The sequence below is a fragment of the Carassius carassius genome, chromosome 21 (genome assembly GCF_963082965.1).
Source record: "Carassius carassius chromosome 21, fCarCar2.1, whole genome shotgun sequence".
NCBI classification, from domain to species: domain Eukaryota; kingdom Metazoa; phylum Chordata; class Actinopteri; order Cypriniformes; family Cyprinidae; genus Carassius; species Carassius carassius.
Window position 1 is genome coordinate 31,991,008 of NC_081775.1, and position 20,150 is coordinate 32,011,157.

General features: G+C 37.2%; 2 protein-coding genes across 6 annotated transcripts in view; both read right to left on the reverse strand.

The window, feature by feature from the left end:
• Positions 1-1,007: 1,007 nt before the first annotated feature.
• Positions 1,008-16,527, reverse strand: LOC132098171 (sorting nexin-2-like). 5 transcript variants are annotated; one of them, XM_059504342.1, is made up of 15 exons: positions 16,322-16,524; positions 14,190-14,277; positions 13,398-13,525; positions 12,363-12,432; positions 11,807-11,850; positions 11,585-11,726; positions 11,422-11,500; positions 10,493-10,568; positions 6,569-6,682; positions 5,201-5,294; positions 4,456-4,661; positions 2,444-2,587; positions 1,359-1,424; positions 1,195-1,266; positions 1,008-1,108 (listed from the first exon to the last, which is right to left on the reverse strand). In XM_059504342.1, exons 1-15 carry the CDS (start codon positions 16,388-16,390, stop codon positions 1,058-1,060), a joined length of 1,443 nt encoding a protein of 480 aa, XP_059360325.1. In that variant the 5' UTR covers positions 16,391-16,524; the 3' UTR covers positions 1,008-1,057. The 5 variants fall into 5 exon arrangements, 3 of the variants coding, with proteins under 3 accessions (XP_059360325.1, XP_059360324.1, XP_059360326.1); XM_059504341.1 differs by having other exon boundaries at positions 1,344-1,424; positions 16,322-16,522; XR_009422845.1 differs by lacking the exon at positions 1,008-1,108 and adding an exon at positions 2,199-2,320 and having other exon boundaries at positions 1,192-1,266; positions 16,322-16,527.
• A 2,104-nt stretch (positions 16,528-18,631) lies between these two features.
• The window catches only part of LOC132098172 (synphilin-1-like), a 13,297-nt gene continuing 11,778 nt past the window's right edge, over positions 18,632-20,150 (reverse strand). Inside the window, exon 10 of the mRNA XM_059504344.1 lies at positions 18,632-19,722. Coding sequence (XP_059360327.1) covers positions 19,044-19,722 — 679 coding nt within the window. The 3' untranslated portion in view covers positions 18,632-19,043. The remainder of the gene's footprint in view (positions 19,723-20,150) is intronic.

Here is a 20,150-nt window from a genome sequence, read left to right on the forward strand (position 1 = left end):
CTTTGATTTCTCTGTTTAAGAGAGTTTAAGCAGCGATGTGACAGATGATCAGCTGCTCTTCTGCTTTCTGAAAAACTAAATACACAGCTCTTAAGAGTCAGAGCTTCTGAAGGAGATAAAGAACACATGCGCAGATCTCAGGACTCTTCCAGCTGTGTGATTTGACTTTAGAACAGCTAGAGCTAGAAAAACATGCTTTAGTTTACTGTGTACTCATTACTATCTCTGAAAATATTGCATTACTTTCCAAATCCTTTCTAAAAGTAAAAAAAAAAAAAAAAACAAGGATAGACATGAAACTGCTCTTTTATTTCTTACAAATAATTGCACAAGTTATTCTTGAAGTTTTTAAATGGACAAGGTTGAATTAAAAACATGCATTTTAATTCTGAATAAATTTATGTTAAATCCTCTATTGTTTTATATAGAATTTTTCTACAGCTTATAAGTTATTTAATGAAACTGCATCAGAAATAACTAAAAATATTACAGAAAAAATTAAGACAACAAAATATTAAGCTCCTCAAACTGAGTGTAGTTTGCTGGTTAAACACAATTTTATTAGAAATCATCATAACTCGAAAATATTAATGCAAACATTTACATTGTTCTGTATTCATTTATTTTTGGAGCCAAAACTCACTACAAGTCCAGTTCTGATACGCATTCACTTCTTTATTAAGGTTCAGATATCGTTGCACAGGAATGTAGAGTAAAAATACTTGTGATTAAAAAATCCGTTATACAATGAATCAACTTAAATTTCAGGCTACAAAATATGCATATCGTGCATGAGCTAACAGAAGCCTCGTTGATTATTGATGCTCTTAAATACTGATTATTAAAGAATAATGCTTCATTATTCATATAAAGGAGAGCAGAAACCGCTTCAGAAGGCCTTCCCCTGCCGGATCACTGCCTACTGCAAGACAAACCAGGTACAAAGAGATTCAGATTCTGGGTTTATTAATGTAGTGCTATCATTAGGTTTCATTGAGTCTGAGCAGCTTCTTGCATGATCATGCTGTGGAATAAAGAAAGACGGTGGTGTGATGAATTACGCGATCGCTTTGGCTTCAGGTAAGAACGCCTCCCAGTATTTTATTAGCTGAAAAACAGAAAACACACAAGAAAAGAGCTTTCACAAGCGCTGATCTGGAGTTAATCAGTCAGTCATGATGGTTCAACACATACCTGCTGCTGTGAGTGAACGAGGGACTCCAGATATTTAATGATGACGACTCTGAAATCCTTCACTCGCTCTTTCTGTGAAGAGAAAGAGACGCTTAGGACAGAGAATCCAGCGCTTGGTTTAACAGCGAGAGCAAAGACACACTTCTCACCTCGAACTGACCAACCTCTCGCCGGATGTTTCTCGAGATCTGCTCAAAATCTCTTTCCCCCTGCTGCACTTTACCTTCCCACTGAACACACACACACACACAGAGACACACGAGAGGCTTTATGACTTCAGTGTGTGTGTGAGAGTAAGAGTGTGTGTGTGTGTGTGTGTGTGTGTGTGTGAGAGTAAGTGTGTTAAAGAGTGTGTCTGTCCGTCATGAGCAGAACAGAGTCTAGTGAATGATGATGATTAATGGAATGAAGGCATGAACTATAATGAATCCTGCATTGAAAACTACAACTAAACAACACAAGACATCAGCTTTTATTAAATACTACAGCAGGTGAAGGAACAATTCACCTGAAGATGAAAATGTGTTGAATTTCATCATCAGGTTTGTAGAAATGTAGCACTGCATCAGTGTCTCATCAATGGGTGCTCTGCAGTGAATGGGTGCCGTCAGAATGAGAGTCTGATAAAAACATCACAATAATCCACAGCACTCCAGTCCATCAGTGAACATCTGGAGAAGACAAAAGATGAAACACATCCAGCATTAAGATGTTTTTATCAGACTCTCATTCTGACGGCACCCATTCACTGCAGAGCATCCATTGATGAGACACTGATGCAGTGCTGCATTTCTACAAACCTGATGAAGAAACAAACTCATCCTGATCTTGAGCACATTTTCATTCCATCTGAACTCTTTTTTTTTTAAGGTGAGAGATTAAAGCCGCTGCGGTGTTTGAGACGAGTGTCTGATGGATCTATAATGAGTCTCTGGTCTACAGTGTGTGTGAGAGAGCAGACGTGACGATGGAGACAGCAAATCAAATCAAAGCGAAGGTCCTACCTCCTCGATCTCCTTTGTGGGGCGTGACGGGGAAAATGCAGAAATTAAAAAGGCTGGAAATGTTTCGTGCTTAAAAGAATCAATAACTGTCATGAATTCCTGCAGCTGTCAGGTGATCGGAGCTAAACACAGTAGAGATATGAATGAACCGGAGGGAGGGAAGGGAAACAAACGTGCTGGATATTTCCCATCAGCCCCAGCGCTATCACAGCGTCTCGTCAGGATGAGTCTGAGGTGTTCTGTACCTCTCTGATCTCGTCTCGGGCCTGCTGCAGTTTCTCAGGTTTGTTGGCGTACTGTAGTTTGGCTTCGGCTTCTCTCTTGCGCTGCAGCATCAGCTGAGCGTCCTGCCACTTGCCCCATGTTTTCATCCGCTGGTCAAACACTCCCTGTGCACACACACACACACACACACACACACACACAGACACACACACACACACACACACACACACACACACACACACACACACAGATATACACACACACACACACACACACACACACACACAGACACACACACACACAGACACACACACACACACACACACACACACACAGATATACACACACAGACACACAGACACACACACACACACACACACACACACAGACACACACACACACACACACACAGACACACACACACACACACACACACATACACACACACACACACACACACAGACACACACACACACACACACACACACACACACACACAGACACACACAAACACACACACACATACACACACAGACACAAAGACACACACACACACACACACACACACAGACACAGACACAGACAGACACACACACACACACACACACACACAGACACAGACACACAGACACACAGAGATATACACACACACAGACACACAGACAGACACACACACACACACACACACACACAGACACAGACACACAGACACACACACACACACACACAGACACACACAGACACACACACACAGACACACACAAACACACACACACATACACACACAGACACACAGACAGACACACACACACACACACACACACACAGACACAGACACACAGACACACACAAACACACACACACATACACACACAGACACACAGACACACACACACACACACACACACACACAGACACAGACACACAGACAGACACACACACACACACACACACACACACACAGACACACACACACACACACACACACACACACACACAGAGATATACACACACACAGACAGACACACACACACACACACAGATACACACACACACACACACACACACACACACACACAGATATACACACACACACACACACACACACAGAGTTATTATAGTTAACAAAAAATAAAGCAAGGAGCTAAAAAGCTTTTTAAAAAAACTGATGTACTTTGAATAAAAATTGATAATTCATAAAAACGAATAAAAATGATAAAATATACGCATATATCCTCTGAATATAAATCGTTCTTAAAGTGCGTCAGTGTTTTTGCATACTTTCATTCATAACACTTTATTTTGTTTTCTTTTAAAGTTACATAGTGTAGCATTAATAATGACAAATATAAAACCCCACTGCATTATGAAACACATGTTTAAAACACACATCTCTAGAGTACTTGGGAATATGATCACTTCACATCGATCTTATGCATTCTATTATTTTATTTTATTTATTTGTATGCCTTTATGATGTGACCACTGTGTTCTTTTGATTTGACTAGACTTCTATTATTTTACATCAAGGACATACGTGACCCAGGAGCACAGAAGCAGTCTTAAGGGTCAATTTTGTGAAATTTAGATTTATGCATCATCTGAAGCTGAATAAATCATCTCTCCATTGATGTCTGGTTTGTTAGGAGGACAATATTTGAAAATCTGGAATCTGAGGGAGCAAAAAAATCTAAATATTGAGGAAATCGTCTTTAAAATTGTTTAAATGAAGTTCTTAGCAATGCATATTACTAATCAAACATTAAGTTTTGATATATTTAAGGTAGGAAGTTTATTAAATATCTTCACAGAACATGATCTTATCTTAATATCCTAATGATTTTTGTCATAAAAGAGAAATGTATAATTGTGACTCATACAGTGTATTGTTGTCTATTTCTACAAATATACATCTGTGCTCCTGATGACTGCTTCTGTGCTGCAGGGACACGTGTTTTTTTTGACGTGTTTTATGTTTGCCTAGCCAGAAACTAGATGAAGTTTCTCAGCGCTCAGGATGTGCTCCACTCACTCTGACGGCGGTGATGAGCCGCACATAGTCTCCCAGCAGCTCTGAGATCAGGTAGAAGTCAGCGTACGCCTGCTCCTGATGCAGCTGCTCGATCTTCTCCTCCACCTCGGCCAGCTGGGACAGAGCTCGCGACAGCGCCGTGTGATCCTCTGAGTTTCCGAGCATAGCCGCGCTTTTAGCGAACGCCGCCGTGTTCACAGACAGCTCTGAGAGTCACAGAGAGAACAGAGAAGAGGCTTCATTCAGCATATACTGTACATCACCAGTTTACAAAGTCTCTCTGCTCACCCAGGTTGCATTTATTTAATCAAAAATACAGTAAAAATAGTGAAATATTATTCTAATGTAAAACATCTGTTTTCTGTGTGAATCTGTGTTAAAGTGTAATTTATTTCTGTGATGCTCCGCTGTATTTTCAGCATCATTCCTCCAGTCTTCAGTGTCACATGATCTTCAGAAATCATGAAAATATGATGATTTACTGCTTGAGAAACATTTCTGAAGACTGGAGTAATGATGCTGAAAATACAGCTGTGCATCATAGAAATAAATTATATTTTAATGGGTATTCACAGAGAAAACAGCTGCTTTATATTCTATAATATTTCACATTTTTACTGTATTTTTTATCAAATAAATGCAGCCTTGGTGAGCAGAACAGACTCAAAAAACACTGACCCCAAACTTTTGACTAGTAGTGTATTAGATCATAAACATGTTTTGATGTTATTATTTGTATTCTCACCCTTCCTGTGACACACCAGTGATTCCACACTAGCGTGAAGTTTTCTGAGCTGAACGTCCAGATTCTCAAACTGCTGCTGTTTCTCCTCAAACCACTTTATACACAAACACACAATCAGTGAAGAAACCAGGATTACAACACTACACGCTTCAGAAATAACATTTTAACATTCTAAAGAATCTCTTGTGCATTTGAAAGTATGTCAAAGGTTCTTCATGGAATCTATATTTTTATAAACTGTTTTTACATGTATGTGTGCTGGACGCACTGCAAAACATCCTTCTCTTACTCAGTGTGTGTGTCTTGTGTTCTAGAATAAATGTCAATCAAGATGCATTTACTGTACAAGTAACATGATTTAAGATATTATGTCTTTTAAAAAAAAAAAAAAATCAAAATTTTTTTAGTTTTTGTTTAAAACAAGCAAAAATATCTGCCAGTGAAGGCAAATAAAAATAATCTTAATTCAAAGACTGAACAAGATTATTTTTCTTTCATTTGCAGATATTTCTGCTTGCTTTCAGGAAAAACTAACATTATTATTATTTTTTTTTTTTTTACAGAAAACAAACATAATGTCTTAAATCATGTTACTTGTACAGTAAATTCATCTCAATTTGAGATGAAATTTAATAATGTTTAGATATTAATACTAGAACACAAGACACAAACACTGAGTAAGAATAATTTTTAGCTCACGCGTGTCACATGTCCTGACCCCTGCTCTCTCTCCCACACACACACTCACACACACACACACACACACACACACACACACACACACACACACACACACTCACACACACACACACACACACACACACAGACACACACACACACACACACACTCACACACACACACACACACACACTCACACACACACTCACACACACACACACTCACACACACACACACACACACTCTCACACACACACACACACACACACACACACAGACACACACACACACACACACACACACACACACACACACACACACACACACACACACACTCACACACACACTCACACACTCACACACACACACACACACACACACACACACACACACACACACACACACACACACACACACACACTCACACACACACTCACACACACACTCACACACACACACACACACACACACTCACACACACACACACACACACTCACACACACACTCACACACACACACACACACACACACACACACACACTCACACACACACACACACACACACACACACACACACACACACACACACACTCACACACACACACTCACACACACACACTTAAGGATTGGAGCCAGAGAGCAGCTCATTAATTCGTCTCATTATTCAAGTCCAAAAATCCGAGCCTTACCGCATCCGATTCATTCATCTTGATTGTCATTTTGTTGACAGCGTCGGCTGCTTTGTTTACCATCCTCAATATTCCGGCTCCACTCAGCGCCTGTGTGCTAACCGCTCGCGGCAGCTGGGATAAAATGACAAATAAGGGCAAACAAACCGGTTAACAGGCCGCGGCTCAGCCCTTGTCCCGCGGGGAGCGTTTCTCCTCCCGCAGCGCACAGGGATTTTCTCCAGTCCCATACATTTCAATGCCGGTCCAATTTAATACGTTTCACCCTGGAAAACTCTCAGAGGACCCACCGGCAAAAATAGCTTTCAATCGGCCCGAGCGTTTAGCCCTTTACAATTGCCTCAGTCTTCCATTATACATACTTAATACAGTCATTCCTAAGCCACTTCTGGGCCTATAAAGAGAAACTCAGAGCCTGGAGGAGCAGAACACATTGGATCTGTTCTGTGTGTTATTCAGGAAACCATCAAAAGTGTGATGTTATCAACACTGGTGACATTATGAGCGCTGTACGTAATATAATGTACAGAACACATGATTGTTTCTCTTCATGTATAATCTGATGTCAAGTTGATTCATTCTGAAACAACTACTTGCAGTGTTTTTTCATCATACATTCAAAAGAATCATCTCCATAATACCAGGAAACCACATTTAGATGAAAACTTCTTTCAGACGAGGAATAAAACAAATAAATGTAACTTGTAACTTTTTGCAAGTTTATTTCTTTTAATTCTGAGTTTATTTCTTGCAATTTGGAGTTTCTCTCTCAATTCGGAGTTTATTTCTTGTAGTTCTGAGTTTATATCACTTAATTTCAATTTGGAGTTTCTCTCTTAATTCTGAGTTTATTTCTTATTTCTGAGTATATTTCTTGTAAAATTTTGAGTATATTTCTTGTAATTCTGAGTTTATTATTTCCCATTATGAGTTTTTTTCTTGCAATTTGGAATTCATATCTCAATTCAGAGTTAATTTCTTGTAATTTTGAGTTTATATCGCAATTCAGAGTTATAATATAAGGATATTGCACATTTTTGCATAAGCATAAGTTTAAGTGGGAAACATTTAACTGTTCATGAATTGGACCCTATACTAAAGTGTTACCTATATTTCTTGTAATTCTGAGTTTATATCTCAATTCAGAGTATATTTCTTGTAATTCGGAGTTTATATCTCAATTCAGAGTATATTTCTTGTAATTCTGAGTTTATATCATAATTCAGAGTCAGAGTTCGATTTTTAAAGAAAAATTCGAGTTTCGATTCGATTTTCGATTTTTTTTTCAATGCACTTAAAAATGACTGCAGACATCAGATATAGCGTCAAAAGTGCAACTTTATTGCTATGATTGTCCTCAAGAGTTAAAATGCGTAGAATCCCAAAACAAAAAGTAAATGAGGCTCTGTCATTCAACAATTTCAAGCTTTAACCCAGGTTTAAGCAAAAGTGCAACAACTTCACAGTAGCTTAAATTTTCTGTTCAAGAAATCAGATAATTACAAATTTTGTAACATATAGCATTATAATTAAAAAAATAAACTCTTCTCAGTATAGTGTGAATATAAAAAATGAAACATGCCTGTGGCAGACATATAGCCTGCTCAAAGAGTGAACAAATGTAAACTGTCTGTGGCAATATAAAACGTGATCGCCTCTGTAATCGCTTTCCATCGCGCTCCGTTCTTATCATAAGGCACACAGTTTGTAAAGCTCTCAGGAAGTGTAGTTTGCTTTTTAACATTAGCAGGTGTGCTAGAGGAGCCGTTTTCGTTACGGAGCCGGCTGCACTTCTCCCATTCTTCGCGATGTTCATTCCTCAGGTGCTGGAAAAGATTTGTTGTACTACTGCTTCCAGTAGCAACAGCCTTGAAACATATTTTGCAGCAAGGCTTCGTCTGTGTTTTGTCTGCTGCATCAAAACCAAACCAGTTCCAAATTACGGAATTACCTGTGCCTTTCTTTGGAAGTAATTCACTGCTAGTGCTACATGCTGCCATGTTGTTTTGACTGTGTTACGCGCTTCTTTTACTGTCTCTATGGTTACGTGGGGCGGGGGCTGGCTCATATCGCGCTATGGTAACGCACAAGGATGAAACGCGGAAAAGTCCGAAAAAAATATTTTTGGCAAAAAAACTTGAGTTTCCAAAATAAAAATCGTTTTAAACTACAAAATCGATAAATCGATTAAATCGATTTTTTGCCCAGCCCTATTCAGAGTATATTTCTTGTAATTCTGAGTTTAAATCTCAATTCAGAGTATATTTCTTGTAATTCTGAGTTTATATCTCAATTCAGGTTATATTTCTTGTAATTCTGAGTTTATATCTCAATTCAGAGTTAATTTCTTGTAATTCTGAGTTTATATCTCAATTCAGAGTTAATTTCTTGTAATTCTGAGTTTATACCTCAATTCAGAGTGAATTTCTTGTAATTCTGAGATTATACCTCAATTCAGAGTGAATTTCTTGTAATTCTGAGTTTATACCTCAATTCAGAGTTAATTTCTTGTAATTCTGAGTTTATACCTCAATTCAGAGTTAATTTCTTGTAATTCTGAGATTATACCTCAATTCAGAGTGAATTTCTTGTAATTCTGAGTTTATACCTCAATTCAGAGTGAATTTCTTGTAATTCTGAGTGAATTTCTTGTAATTCTGAGTTTATACCTCAATTCAGAGTGAATTTCTTGTAATTCTGAGTTTATACCTCAATTCAGAGTGAATTTCTTGTAATTCTGAGTTTATATCTCAATTCAGAGTTAATTTCTTGTAATTCTGAGATTATACCTCAATTCAGAGTTAATTTCTTGTAATTCTGAGATTATACCTCAATTCAGAGTGAATTTCTTGTAATTCTGAGTTTATACCTCAATTCAGAGTGAATTTCTTGTAATTCTGAGTTTATACCTCAATTCAGAGTGAATTTCTTGTAATTCTGAGTTTATACCTCAATTCAGAGTTAATTTCTTGTAATTCTGAGTTTATACCTCAATTAAGAGTTAATTTCTTGTAATTCTGAGTTTATACCTCAATTCAGAGTGAATTTCTTGTAATTCTGAGATTATACCTCAATTCAGAGTGAATTTCTTGTAATTCTGAGATTATACCTCAATTCGTGGGAAGTCGTGGCCTAATGGTTAGAGAGTCGGACTCCCAATCGAAAGGTTGTGAGTTCGAGTCCCGGGCCGGCAGGAATTGTGGGTGGGGGAAGTGCATGTACAGTTCTTTCTCCACCTTCAATACCACGACTTAGGTGCCCTTGAGCAAGGCATCGAACCCCCAACTGCTCCCCGGGCGCCGCAGCATAAATGGCTGCCCACTGCTCCGGGTGTGTGCTCACAGTGTGTGTGTGTGTGTGTTCACTGCTCTGTGTGTGTGCATTTCGGATGGGTTAAACGCAGAGCACAAATTCTGAGTATGGGTCACCATACTTGGCTGAATGTCACGTCACTTCAGAGTGAATTTCTTGTAATTCTGAGTTTATACCTCAATTCAGAGTGAATTTCTTGTAATTCTGAGTTTATACCTCAATTCAGAGTTAATTTCTTGTAATTCTGAGTTTATACCTCAATTCAGAGTTAATTTCTTGTAATTCTGAGTTTATACCTCAATTCAGAGTGAATTTCTTGTAATTCAGAGTTTATATCTCACAATTCTGAGAATCCTTCTCAAAATTGCAAGAAAATTGCAATTACCTCTTTGACATTTTTTCATCCCGTTGCAGAAATGAGCTTCCATAATTATACTCACAAGAAACAGTAGAAATTTTACCACATGGTCAATAGTAGCGGTTACCTCTAGTTATTGTTGATGCAAATTTATTAAAGGTACGAAATGCTGTAAACTACAGACAGATGTAGCTTATTCAGATCAGCTCAGTAACTGTCTGTCTCTCTATGGTTAACAGAAACGGCGAAGGTACCTCTGAACTCTCCAGAAACTGCAGGACATTGGGGTCTTTGAGCAGCGCTGGGTGTTTGACCGTCCTCAGCAGATACCTGCAGCACAAACACACATCTCCCATCAGCACCCAGTTCTGTAAGAGCCGAGACGCTGACCTTCACGTCAGTCAGCGGACGGATAAAAAGGGCAGAGAAATGTCAGCGCCTCACTTAACTGTAATTTTTATTCGATTCATCAGTTTGTGCAAAACCAGGAGCGCAGCAGCGATCAACAGCGGAGAGAACGACAGCACAGCAGCACACCTCCATAATTATTTATCTAATATTTCTTGCTTAACCTTTTAGCCACAAAAGAGCAGAACACGAGTGATCTTTCCAGCGCATCAGACCAACAGAAAACAGAGAGAGCCATCTAGGCCTGGGCATCGATTCGATTCATTTGCTTGGGATTCGATTCAGTTATGAATCTCAATTCAATACTGATTCATTTTGATATTTAGCCAATCAGGTCCAGTAAATGTTGACTGACTATTGAGTTTATGGTCCTTGAATGTCCTTCCTGAGGTACATGTGATGTTATTGATCTCAATCTGTTTCACTGATGTCTTTCTTCGGTTCAAACACTAACTGATTCATTTCAGTGAGCTGTTCTGATTCCTCTGATGTTCGTTCGTGTTTATTTGCTGCTGTAACTAGTAGTAAACAGGAAGAGATGACTGTCACCTCCAGTGCTGGAAACTTACTTTTACATATAATGCATTATGATATTGTGTTACTCAAGCACAAAGATGATTCGCATTATTGGATGGATGGAGCTACAAATATTATATCCAGTACACATCATATTTTATAAAAGAATCGATATCGGTTCATCAAAATGAGAATCGATTACAATCAAGAACTCAACCCAGCTCTTGCACATTTCTCTTTAACTAATTAGTTTGAATACCTTTCCAGAGCAGATCTTCTCTTCTCTACAAACTCCACCGATGACAGATCCTCTTTCCCCACTTTGACCTTCGTCATTCCTGAAACACACACACACACACACGAGCTTATCATTGATATGACACCATCACAACACGTCTCTGATCATACGTGCATGGACTTACCCACAATGCTCTTCTCAGGTGCAGGAGGAACGATGAAGCCCATGTGCATGTACTTGGAGGCTAGTTTACTGTGCAAACCCAGAAAATCACTGAAGCGCCTCTTGACACACACCTCGTCTCTGCTGAATATGGACAGACCGGTCTGCAAACACAGAGACAGAGTCACACACGTCCTCCAGAAGATCCACATCATCTCAGATCACAACCTGAAGCTTTTCTTACTTTAGTCGTCACTTTATAGATCATGAACGCATTCATGCCGTCACCTAGAAAAACAAAGACATTCATCACAATCAGAATCATCATGTGTGCACGAATACACAAGAAACTGTGGTAAATCTTAATAAATAAATGATAGAAAATAAAGTCTATGTAAATAAAGATAAATATGAAAAAATGTATATATGAAAAATATTTAACAAAAACAATAATAAAAAATAAAAATAAATAATATAAAATAAAGTATGTATATTCCATGAGATATACATGTAAAATAAATAAATATATATATATATATATATAAATATATATATATATATATATATATATATATAAATAATATATAAAAAAAACAATAATACAGACCAAAATAAGTAATATATAAAAAAAAAAAAAATAAAAAAAAAAATAAATAATATAAAACAAAGTATGTATATTCCATGATATATATGTAAAATAAATAAGTAAATAAATATGTATAAATATAAACAAATACAATAATATAAATCTAAATAAATAATATAATATAAAGTATATATATATATAACTAACACTTTACCAACTTTCTCAGGGTCAGAAACTGAGATCTGGATGTCAAACGTGTCCCTGTTTTCCTCTTCTTCTTCATCCTAGAGAGAAAAAGTCCAGTGAATGTGAGAAACAAATGTGTTTACAGCAGGCGAAAGTATTCACGCAAACAAAATCTGTTATGTGTTAAGTGAAGATCTGGGGAAAAACATCAGAAGTGTAACATGATATTAGATCAGTGCATCACACGATATCCGTCGCATTAATATTAATCAAACAATAAAAGAAAAGAGGGAATCACTCGCTGCCTGACTGAACTTCTTTTCTAGTTTTAATAATTAATGCATTTGTAATAAACACACTTAAGTGATTTTTATATTTTTCTTTTTGTTTTATGGCAAAAGATGCTTCTCTTCCTCAGTGTGTGTGTCTTGTGTTCTAGAATAAATATCTAAACATTCTTGAATCAAGATGCATTTACTGTACAAGTGACATCATTTGAGATATCATGTCTTATTTTCTTTAAAAAACTAAAGTATTCGTTTTTGCTTAAAACAAGCAAAAACATTTTCAAAATATTGGCAGATATTTTTCCTTGTTTTAAGCAAAAATTCACAAAATGTTTTTGTTTTTTTAGCAAACAAAACTTAATATCTTAAATCATTTCACTTGTACAATAAATGCATCTTGATTCATGAATGTTTAGAAAACAAGACCGAGTAAGAGAAGGATGTTTTGCAGTCTTTTTCTTAAATACTTTTCTTTTCTTTTTTTTACATTGTTTCTTGTTTATAACAACAAAGATGCAATAAAAAACAGCTGTACTTTGATTATTAATCCAATAATGATTATAATGGCAGAACAGGGAGAAAACCTTCAGAGAAATCAGTTTAGATCGGTTTTTCTCTAAAGTGACTTCAGACAGATGTAGCTCAGTCCTTTTTCATCCGACTTCACCAGATCATAAATCATTCTGAATGTGAAAATAAAATAACTCATTTTGTCAAATGCACTGGTCACTAATGTGATTGTGTGATCTGTGAGATGATGAGATGCGGTGCTTCACCAGGTCCGGCGAGCGGTCAAACACGTCCACTCTGGGGCTGATGCTGACCGGTGTGATGGCTGGAGACGGTCCGTCTGACAGGATCGGCTGACGCTCTGGACTGTCCAGAGACACTTCCTCCGTCGCTTCTGAAAGAGTTCAGAAAACTCTCACTTCAGCTGATTATTAACTAGATGCCATTAACTCTGCAGTTCAGAAAGTTGGGTTTGATGTCTCGGAAAGAAGTCTCTTCTGCTCACCAGAGCTGCATTTATTGGATAAAAAATATAGTAAAAATTTGAAATATTTTTACTATTTAAATCATCTGTTTTCTGTGTGAATCTGTGTTAAAGTGTAATTTATTTCTGTGATGCTCCGCTGTATTTTCAGCATCATTCCTCCAGTCTTCAGTGTCACATGATCTTCAGAAATCAGAATAATATGATGATTTACTGCTCAAGAAACATGATTATTATTATCAATTATATACATAAAAATTAGGGCTAAGAGTAAAAATAAAAAACACAAAGAACAGAAAAAGTGTGTAACGTTAAAAATGCCGATCTGGTTAATAAATCAATGATGAATAAAAGCATGAATTTCTTTCATTAAAAAAAAAACAAAACATCGCAAACATCTGAGCAGCGGTATGTGTGACATTGAGGTTCTGTCGTGAGCCAATAGAAACAGAGCATTCTCAAAACTATCCAATCCTGAAGCGCCACATTCTGAATATGTAAACGGCTCATTACTGGATCGGAGACGGATTTGAACATCTACAGACTCTGAGAACGTGATTGGAGAGTCACAGACCGGCGAAGAGGTCATCGGGGTCATCGTCTCGGGGTCCGTTTGAGCTGGGACTGAGGTCTTCTGCAGACAGACGAGCTGCTTCTGGAGACTGAGAGAGAGAGAAAACACACAGCGTTCATCAGAGACTAACAACACCAGGACACAGGACACCTTTACAGGACAACAGTCAAAGCAAACCAAGCAAAACCCCGCTCTACATCGAGTTCCTTTTTGACAGCTGACCAATGACGAGCGAGGGGCGAAAAAAAGATGATAAACAAGTTTCACCCTTAAAATATAAAGCTCATTTCCTAATTTAAAAAATGCAAGAAATGACACGCCTCCACACACTTCAGCTCAGGTGAAACAATAATATTATAATAATAATAAAATAATATTATAATTTAAAAATTTATAATATGTTTTTGTATAAAATAATATAATCATTTTAAAATATACAATATTATTTTATATTATACAATCAAATTTTAATTCTAAAATATATAATATTATTACATTATATAATAATATATTATAAAATGTTATAATATTTTTAATATATATTATTATATATTGTATAAAATAATACAATAATTTGAAAATATACAATATTATTTTATATTATACAATATTAGAATTTTTAAATATATAATATTATAAATATATAATTATTATATATTGTAAAATAATATCATAATTTTAAATCTAGAATAGTATTATATTATATATAATAATATATTAGAAAACAATATTAGAATTAAAAAATTGAATATTATTACATTATAATATATTATAAAATAATATAATTTGTTTTAAATATATTATTTTATAATTATAAAATATATATTATTACTTTATATAATAATAATATATTATAAAATAATATTATTTTAAAATGTATAATATTATTATGTATTATACAATTATATTTTTATTTTAAAATATATAATATTATTATATATTATGAAATAATATTATAATTGTAATAATATTATATTAAACATTATATAATAATATAACTTTAATTATTTTAATAATATATATAATTATTATAAGTTAATTAACATATTATAAACTAAATGGTTCTTTTTTTTCTTTGCATCTAACTTTCTTCAGTAGATCTACAGAAACTACTGGAGTCAAAAATGCTAAGTTAATGTTCACACACTCCTGTCACACACCTGTGTCTGTCACAGGACACACTCATGAGCAGAAGCACAGGAAGTGTGAAGGATCTCAGAATCTGCCGATGGATGGCTGTAAACCAGCATCACATGAGACGATATGACTGATAGATGAGATCTGGCTCTATTCTGTTTCCTTATCACACGTCTTCTTTCAATTTAGTGGAAATTAAACATGCAAAACACACATTTAAGTGCTTATTTCATTGCACTTATCTATTTGTGTCTGTAGATTTTAAACCCAAATCCATATCTGTAGAGAGTTCTTTCTCTTACAAACACTAAACTTCACCGTTTTATTCCTGATATAAACTTCCTTTATTCCTTTTTATTCATATTTCATTCACACTGATTTATACAACATTTCACTCCTAAAACATGGTGAAAATGTGTTTGTTTTCGGTCTGTTACAGTATTCTCTGATGTATGGAGTGATAAAAAGAGAAAGCCAGAATGCAAAGTCTGATATAAAGACAAAATCAAACTAGAATTATGAACCAGGATTCATCCAATCTTCAGATGTATGGAAATGCATTCAGATGAACGCATATTGAATGAGTTAATACCTTATTTGCATATTTATAATCAGCATAATCATAATGCTATATATATATAATAAATAAACACATATGACATACTTGGGCAAATTTCAAAATAACACTAATATTATCAATGTAGTCTGTAATAGCTGAAAATGAATCTAATGTAAAATGAACACGCTTCTAATGTGAAATTGTTTCGGTAAAATCGCGTGTCTGCGCTGACGCGACGCAGTGTTGACGCGCGGAGAGAGCCCTGCTGCGCATGCGCGCTCGCATCTACTCTCGTGTAATTCAATGAAATGAGTCAGAATCAGATGGAAATGCACCGCTAATGTTTGGCCGATTATGAATATTGATTAGTGATCAGAGAGTGTAATCATAAGCGCGTGTCGATCCTCCGTGGGGGGTCAGTGAAGCTTGATCTCACCTGCATCGCGCTGACGAACAGATCCTCGTCTTCCTCCGTCTGCGCTGAAGAACTCCTCTCCTCTGACATCTTCAGCTACAGCAGCCGACACACCTCAAACACACACACACACACACACACACACAGAGAGAGTGTGTGAAGCCTGTCATGTGACCGACTCTCGTGACAGAAGCGCTTCATGCAGCTCATGCTCCGCCCTCAGAGCGCAGGACACACACACGCACACATTTAAGAAAAGTATTGTTGTATCTAATTGTGTTAGTCTATGTGATAAAAAGAGCAAATATATGTAGCAGTTTAACATGCAAAGAAAAAAAAAAGAAAAAAATACACATATATATATATATATATATATATATTTATTTTTCTTAAAAACAAGCAATGGGGGAAAAAAAAATCTTGTTCAGCCTTTATATAAAGATGATTTTTCCTCCTCACTGTCAGATATTTCTGCTCGGTGGAGTGTGTGCAAACAAACACAAGACAGCGCTCAGTCACTGAAGCATCAGCTGCTCTGTTTTATTCTAGAAATGACTCTTTTAGATGAAGACCTCCTCAGTTAATCCAGAATGAGCATCTGTCAGGAGAGAAACTCCAGCATCTCAAACTTCTGTCTGGAGCTCCTGAGGGACGTGTTTCTGCAGCGCGACCATCGAGCCGTGACGGGACGCTTCGTGTAATGAGCTGCTATTTACAACAAATAAGGTGATGGAGGAACACCGGTCCTCCAGGGGCCCGGGGCCCGGGGCCCGAGCTCCATCCGCTCCAGATCAATCAAACAGGTTAAAGGAGCCATCGCAGGCCAGTCACTAACTGCCGGAGACAACAGCACTGACATCAGATGTGAAATAATGACTGAATGGTTTAAAGAAATAAAATCACATTAGTACCATAAACTGATGTATTTATATTTTGACGTTTGACTTGGATTATAGGTAACAAAATGCTTTCTCCATGTTCAGTTTTGACTATAATAATGCAAAAACTGACACTTCAGATTAACATAAAAAACAGCTTTGACAATCTAAATATACGTAAAACCTAATAAAAGTAAGTAATTCTGTCAGAAAACACTGTAGTCTTCTATATAGTGTGAAACTGTGGTATTACTTTCTGTTTCTTTCCACCTGATGGCACCAGCCAGATTATTAAATACTTTTGCTCTATTTAAATATAGCATTAATTATAAAATGGTTTATGTGTAGTTTGAAATAAAGAATTTCTTCACGGATACACTCTTTATTAAAAATAAAGGTGCCGTCTTACCTGTTTATAATCTGAAGAACCTTCTTCCACCACACAGAAGCTTTTGTGAAACAGATGTTAAAGGTTCTTTATGGAACCATTTAGACACAAGGATCTTATTTTCAAGAGTGTAAAATAACATTAAACTGATTTTGTTATCACATTCACTCATTAATCTGAAGTTGCTGATCAGATACAACTCGTTTTTTAGTTTTAACAACTTATGACCATTTAATAAACCACAACAATCCTTGGTTCCAAACGGACACAGACTGAGGATTAGTTTCATGTGAACGGACGTGATGGTGTGGAACAGAAGCAGCACAATTAAAGGTTGATTATGGTATTATCCCTCCTCTGTGTCAATTAATGTGCTCGACTGTCACCGTTCTGTAGAAACCTTTTCCCATCGTTCACACAGAAAGTTTCCACAGCTGTTTTCCGGCGGCATTAACTGCTGTCATCCAGAAACAACAGCAGCCCAGCGCTGTCAATTATATTTGATTGACTGAGTAAAGCAGCACACAAATAAGCCAAACAATGGACACAAAAATCTATAGACGACTCTCCTCCTGTCAAATCAAGCACTCGTCTGCTCCATTTTCATGCTGCACAACAGCCTTAAACACACCATCTCTCTCTCTCTCTCTCTCTCTCTCATCCGGCTCCAATTAAAGCTGCTGTTTCGGAGCCGAGCGCCTGTAAACGAGCTCTGATTCATCAGCACACATCGGCTCCTGGAATACAATATTCTCCTTTCACGAGCATTAAACTGGGTTCAGAGTTCATGACTTCAGGGAAACTCGCTCACGTTCAGATCGGAGCAAATCCCTCTTTCTCTTTTGAATAATAAGCAATAAGCAATTTCTCAAAGTAGGACTTCAAATCCTCATTTTGCATCTCTAGTAAATGTCTTTTCAGTTAAGGATGTTAAAGATGTTTTTTAGTTTTTTTTAGCAATGCATGCAACATTTAATGCCAAAACTGTATGAATTAAAGACTTTCTGCTTCGATTTAAGATCTTAATTTTTCAAAAACGGTTTCTTTCCCCATCTGACGATTAGCTCAGTTTAAAACCTCTTTATTTTAATGGCCAAATGTCGTTACAAAGATTCCAATAATATAGTGTTTCTTGCATTCAAACATAATAGTTAAATTATAAATCCATACTTAAACTCAAAACAATACAGATGACATATAAAATGTATTAGTTTTGAAATCGATCAGAAACTGAAGGTGCAGTGCTGGATCCTTCAAGAGTTCTGTGCAGCGAATCATTTAATGATTCGTTTGTTCGTTCGTTCGTTTGATTGTTCGCTGTACGGCTGTCACTCTCTGCTGGTTTTTGATTGTAGAGTCTGTACAAAATCACAGTACTGTGAAACTACTGTTTGGAAACGCACATGTATGAGAGAGTTTTATTGTTGAAAAGATGGATGTCATCGAGCAGCTGCTGGATTTGAATCAGTTTCTAGATTTAAACGGCGCTCGTCTTGCTTTTGCTCTTGGATTCGCTCTTCTTCCCGGCGTGTTTGGGGGTGTTGTTGTTGTTGCTGTTCTGGTTTCCGCTCAGGGTTTCCATTATGGAGCGAAACGTCCCAAACGCTCGTTTGCTGGGCTGGACTTTGGCGTCCGGCGCTGGTCCGTCCTTCCGCGGCGGCTCGTCAAACGTGACTCTCAGTTTGAGGTTCTGCGAGGTTTTCCTGCGGGAGGACGGAGACTTGAGTGCACTTTTGGGACTGGTGGTGAGCTTCTCTTCGGGTTTGGTTTCTGGGTCGCTGTGGTCTGATGACGGAGACGGGTTGCAAGCGTCCATGGATTTGGGAGTTCTGTGCGTGAAGTGCGTCTGTTTGTTTTCGTCGGGCTCTGCGATGGACAGCTGCGTGGGCCGCTCGGGTCGGGGCGGTTTGGACTCTTCTGCGTCTGATTCGCTGAGCGAACGCTGCATGATCTGCTTGAGACGCGCCAGCTTGAGTTCCCGCCTCTCGCCCGGCCCCAGCCGTCTCATTGGTCCGGCTCCAGGCCCCGCCCCTGGCTCCGCCTCCCTGGTCAGACTGCGGTCTGAGTCCATGTGTCTCTGCTTCAGTGTCCACTGACCGTCATCGGGAGCCGCTTCGGCTGTCAGCATCATCTCAGGCCACGACTCCACGTGAGAGCTGGGGAGACACGGAGAAAATGACTGAATATCCTTCTCTTCCTCAGTGTGTGTGTGTCTTGTGTTCTAGTATAAATATCTCAACATTCTGGATTCAAGATGCATTTACTGTACAAGTGACACAATGCAGTGTTCGGTGTTGTCCATTGTAATTTTTCTGGACTTATAGTGGTTTAACATTTTCTAAATGATGTCTAATCAATGGAATTCATAATAGTTTAACAATGTATTCAATTTTTAACAGTAATAGTACCTTATGAAATTATTTTTCCTAAATTCTGCATCTTCCTTTGTAATATTTCTGGACTTTTAGTGGTTTAATTAAATTTTAGTAACTGAAATGATGTCTAATTAACTGAATAAAGGTTTAACATTTTAATTATTTAAAATAGTAGTGCCGTAAAAGCTGCGCTTTACTTTTCACTAATT

What these genes read in the sequence shown, in the direction of transcription:
- LOC132098171 (XM_059504341.1), bottom strand. Translation starts at nt 16,390, where the DNA reads ATGTCAGAGGAGAGGAGTTCTTCAGCGCAGACGGAGGAAGACGAGGAT. An exon ending in TGTTCGTCAGCGCGATGCAG is followed by an intron (nt 14,278 to 16,321) that starts GTGAGATCAAGC and finishes TCTCTCTCTCAG; the next exon opens with TCTCCAGAAGCAGCTCGTCT. An exon ending in CCCCGATGACCTCTTCGCCG is followed by an intron (nt 13,526 to 14,189) that starts GTCTGTGACTCT and finishes GAACTCTTTCAG; the next exon opens with AAGCGACGGAGGAAGTGTCT.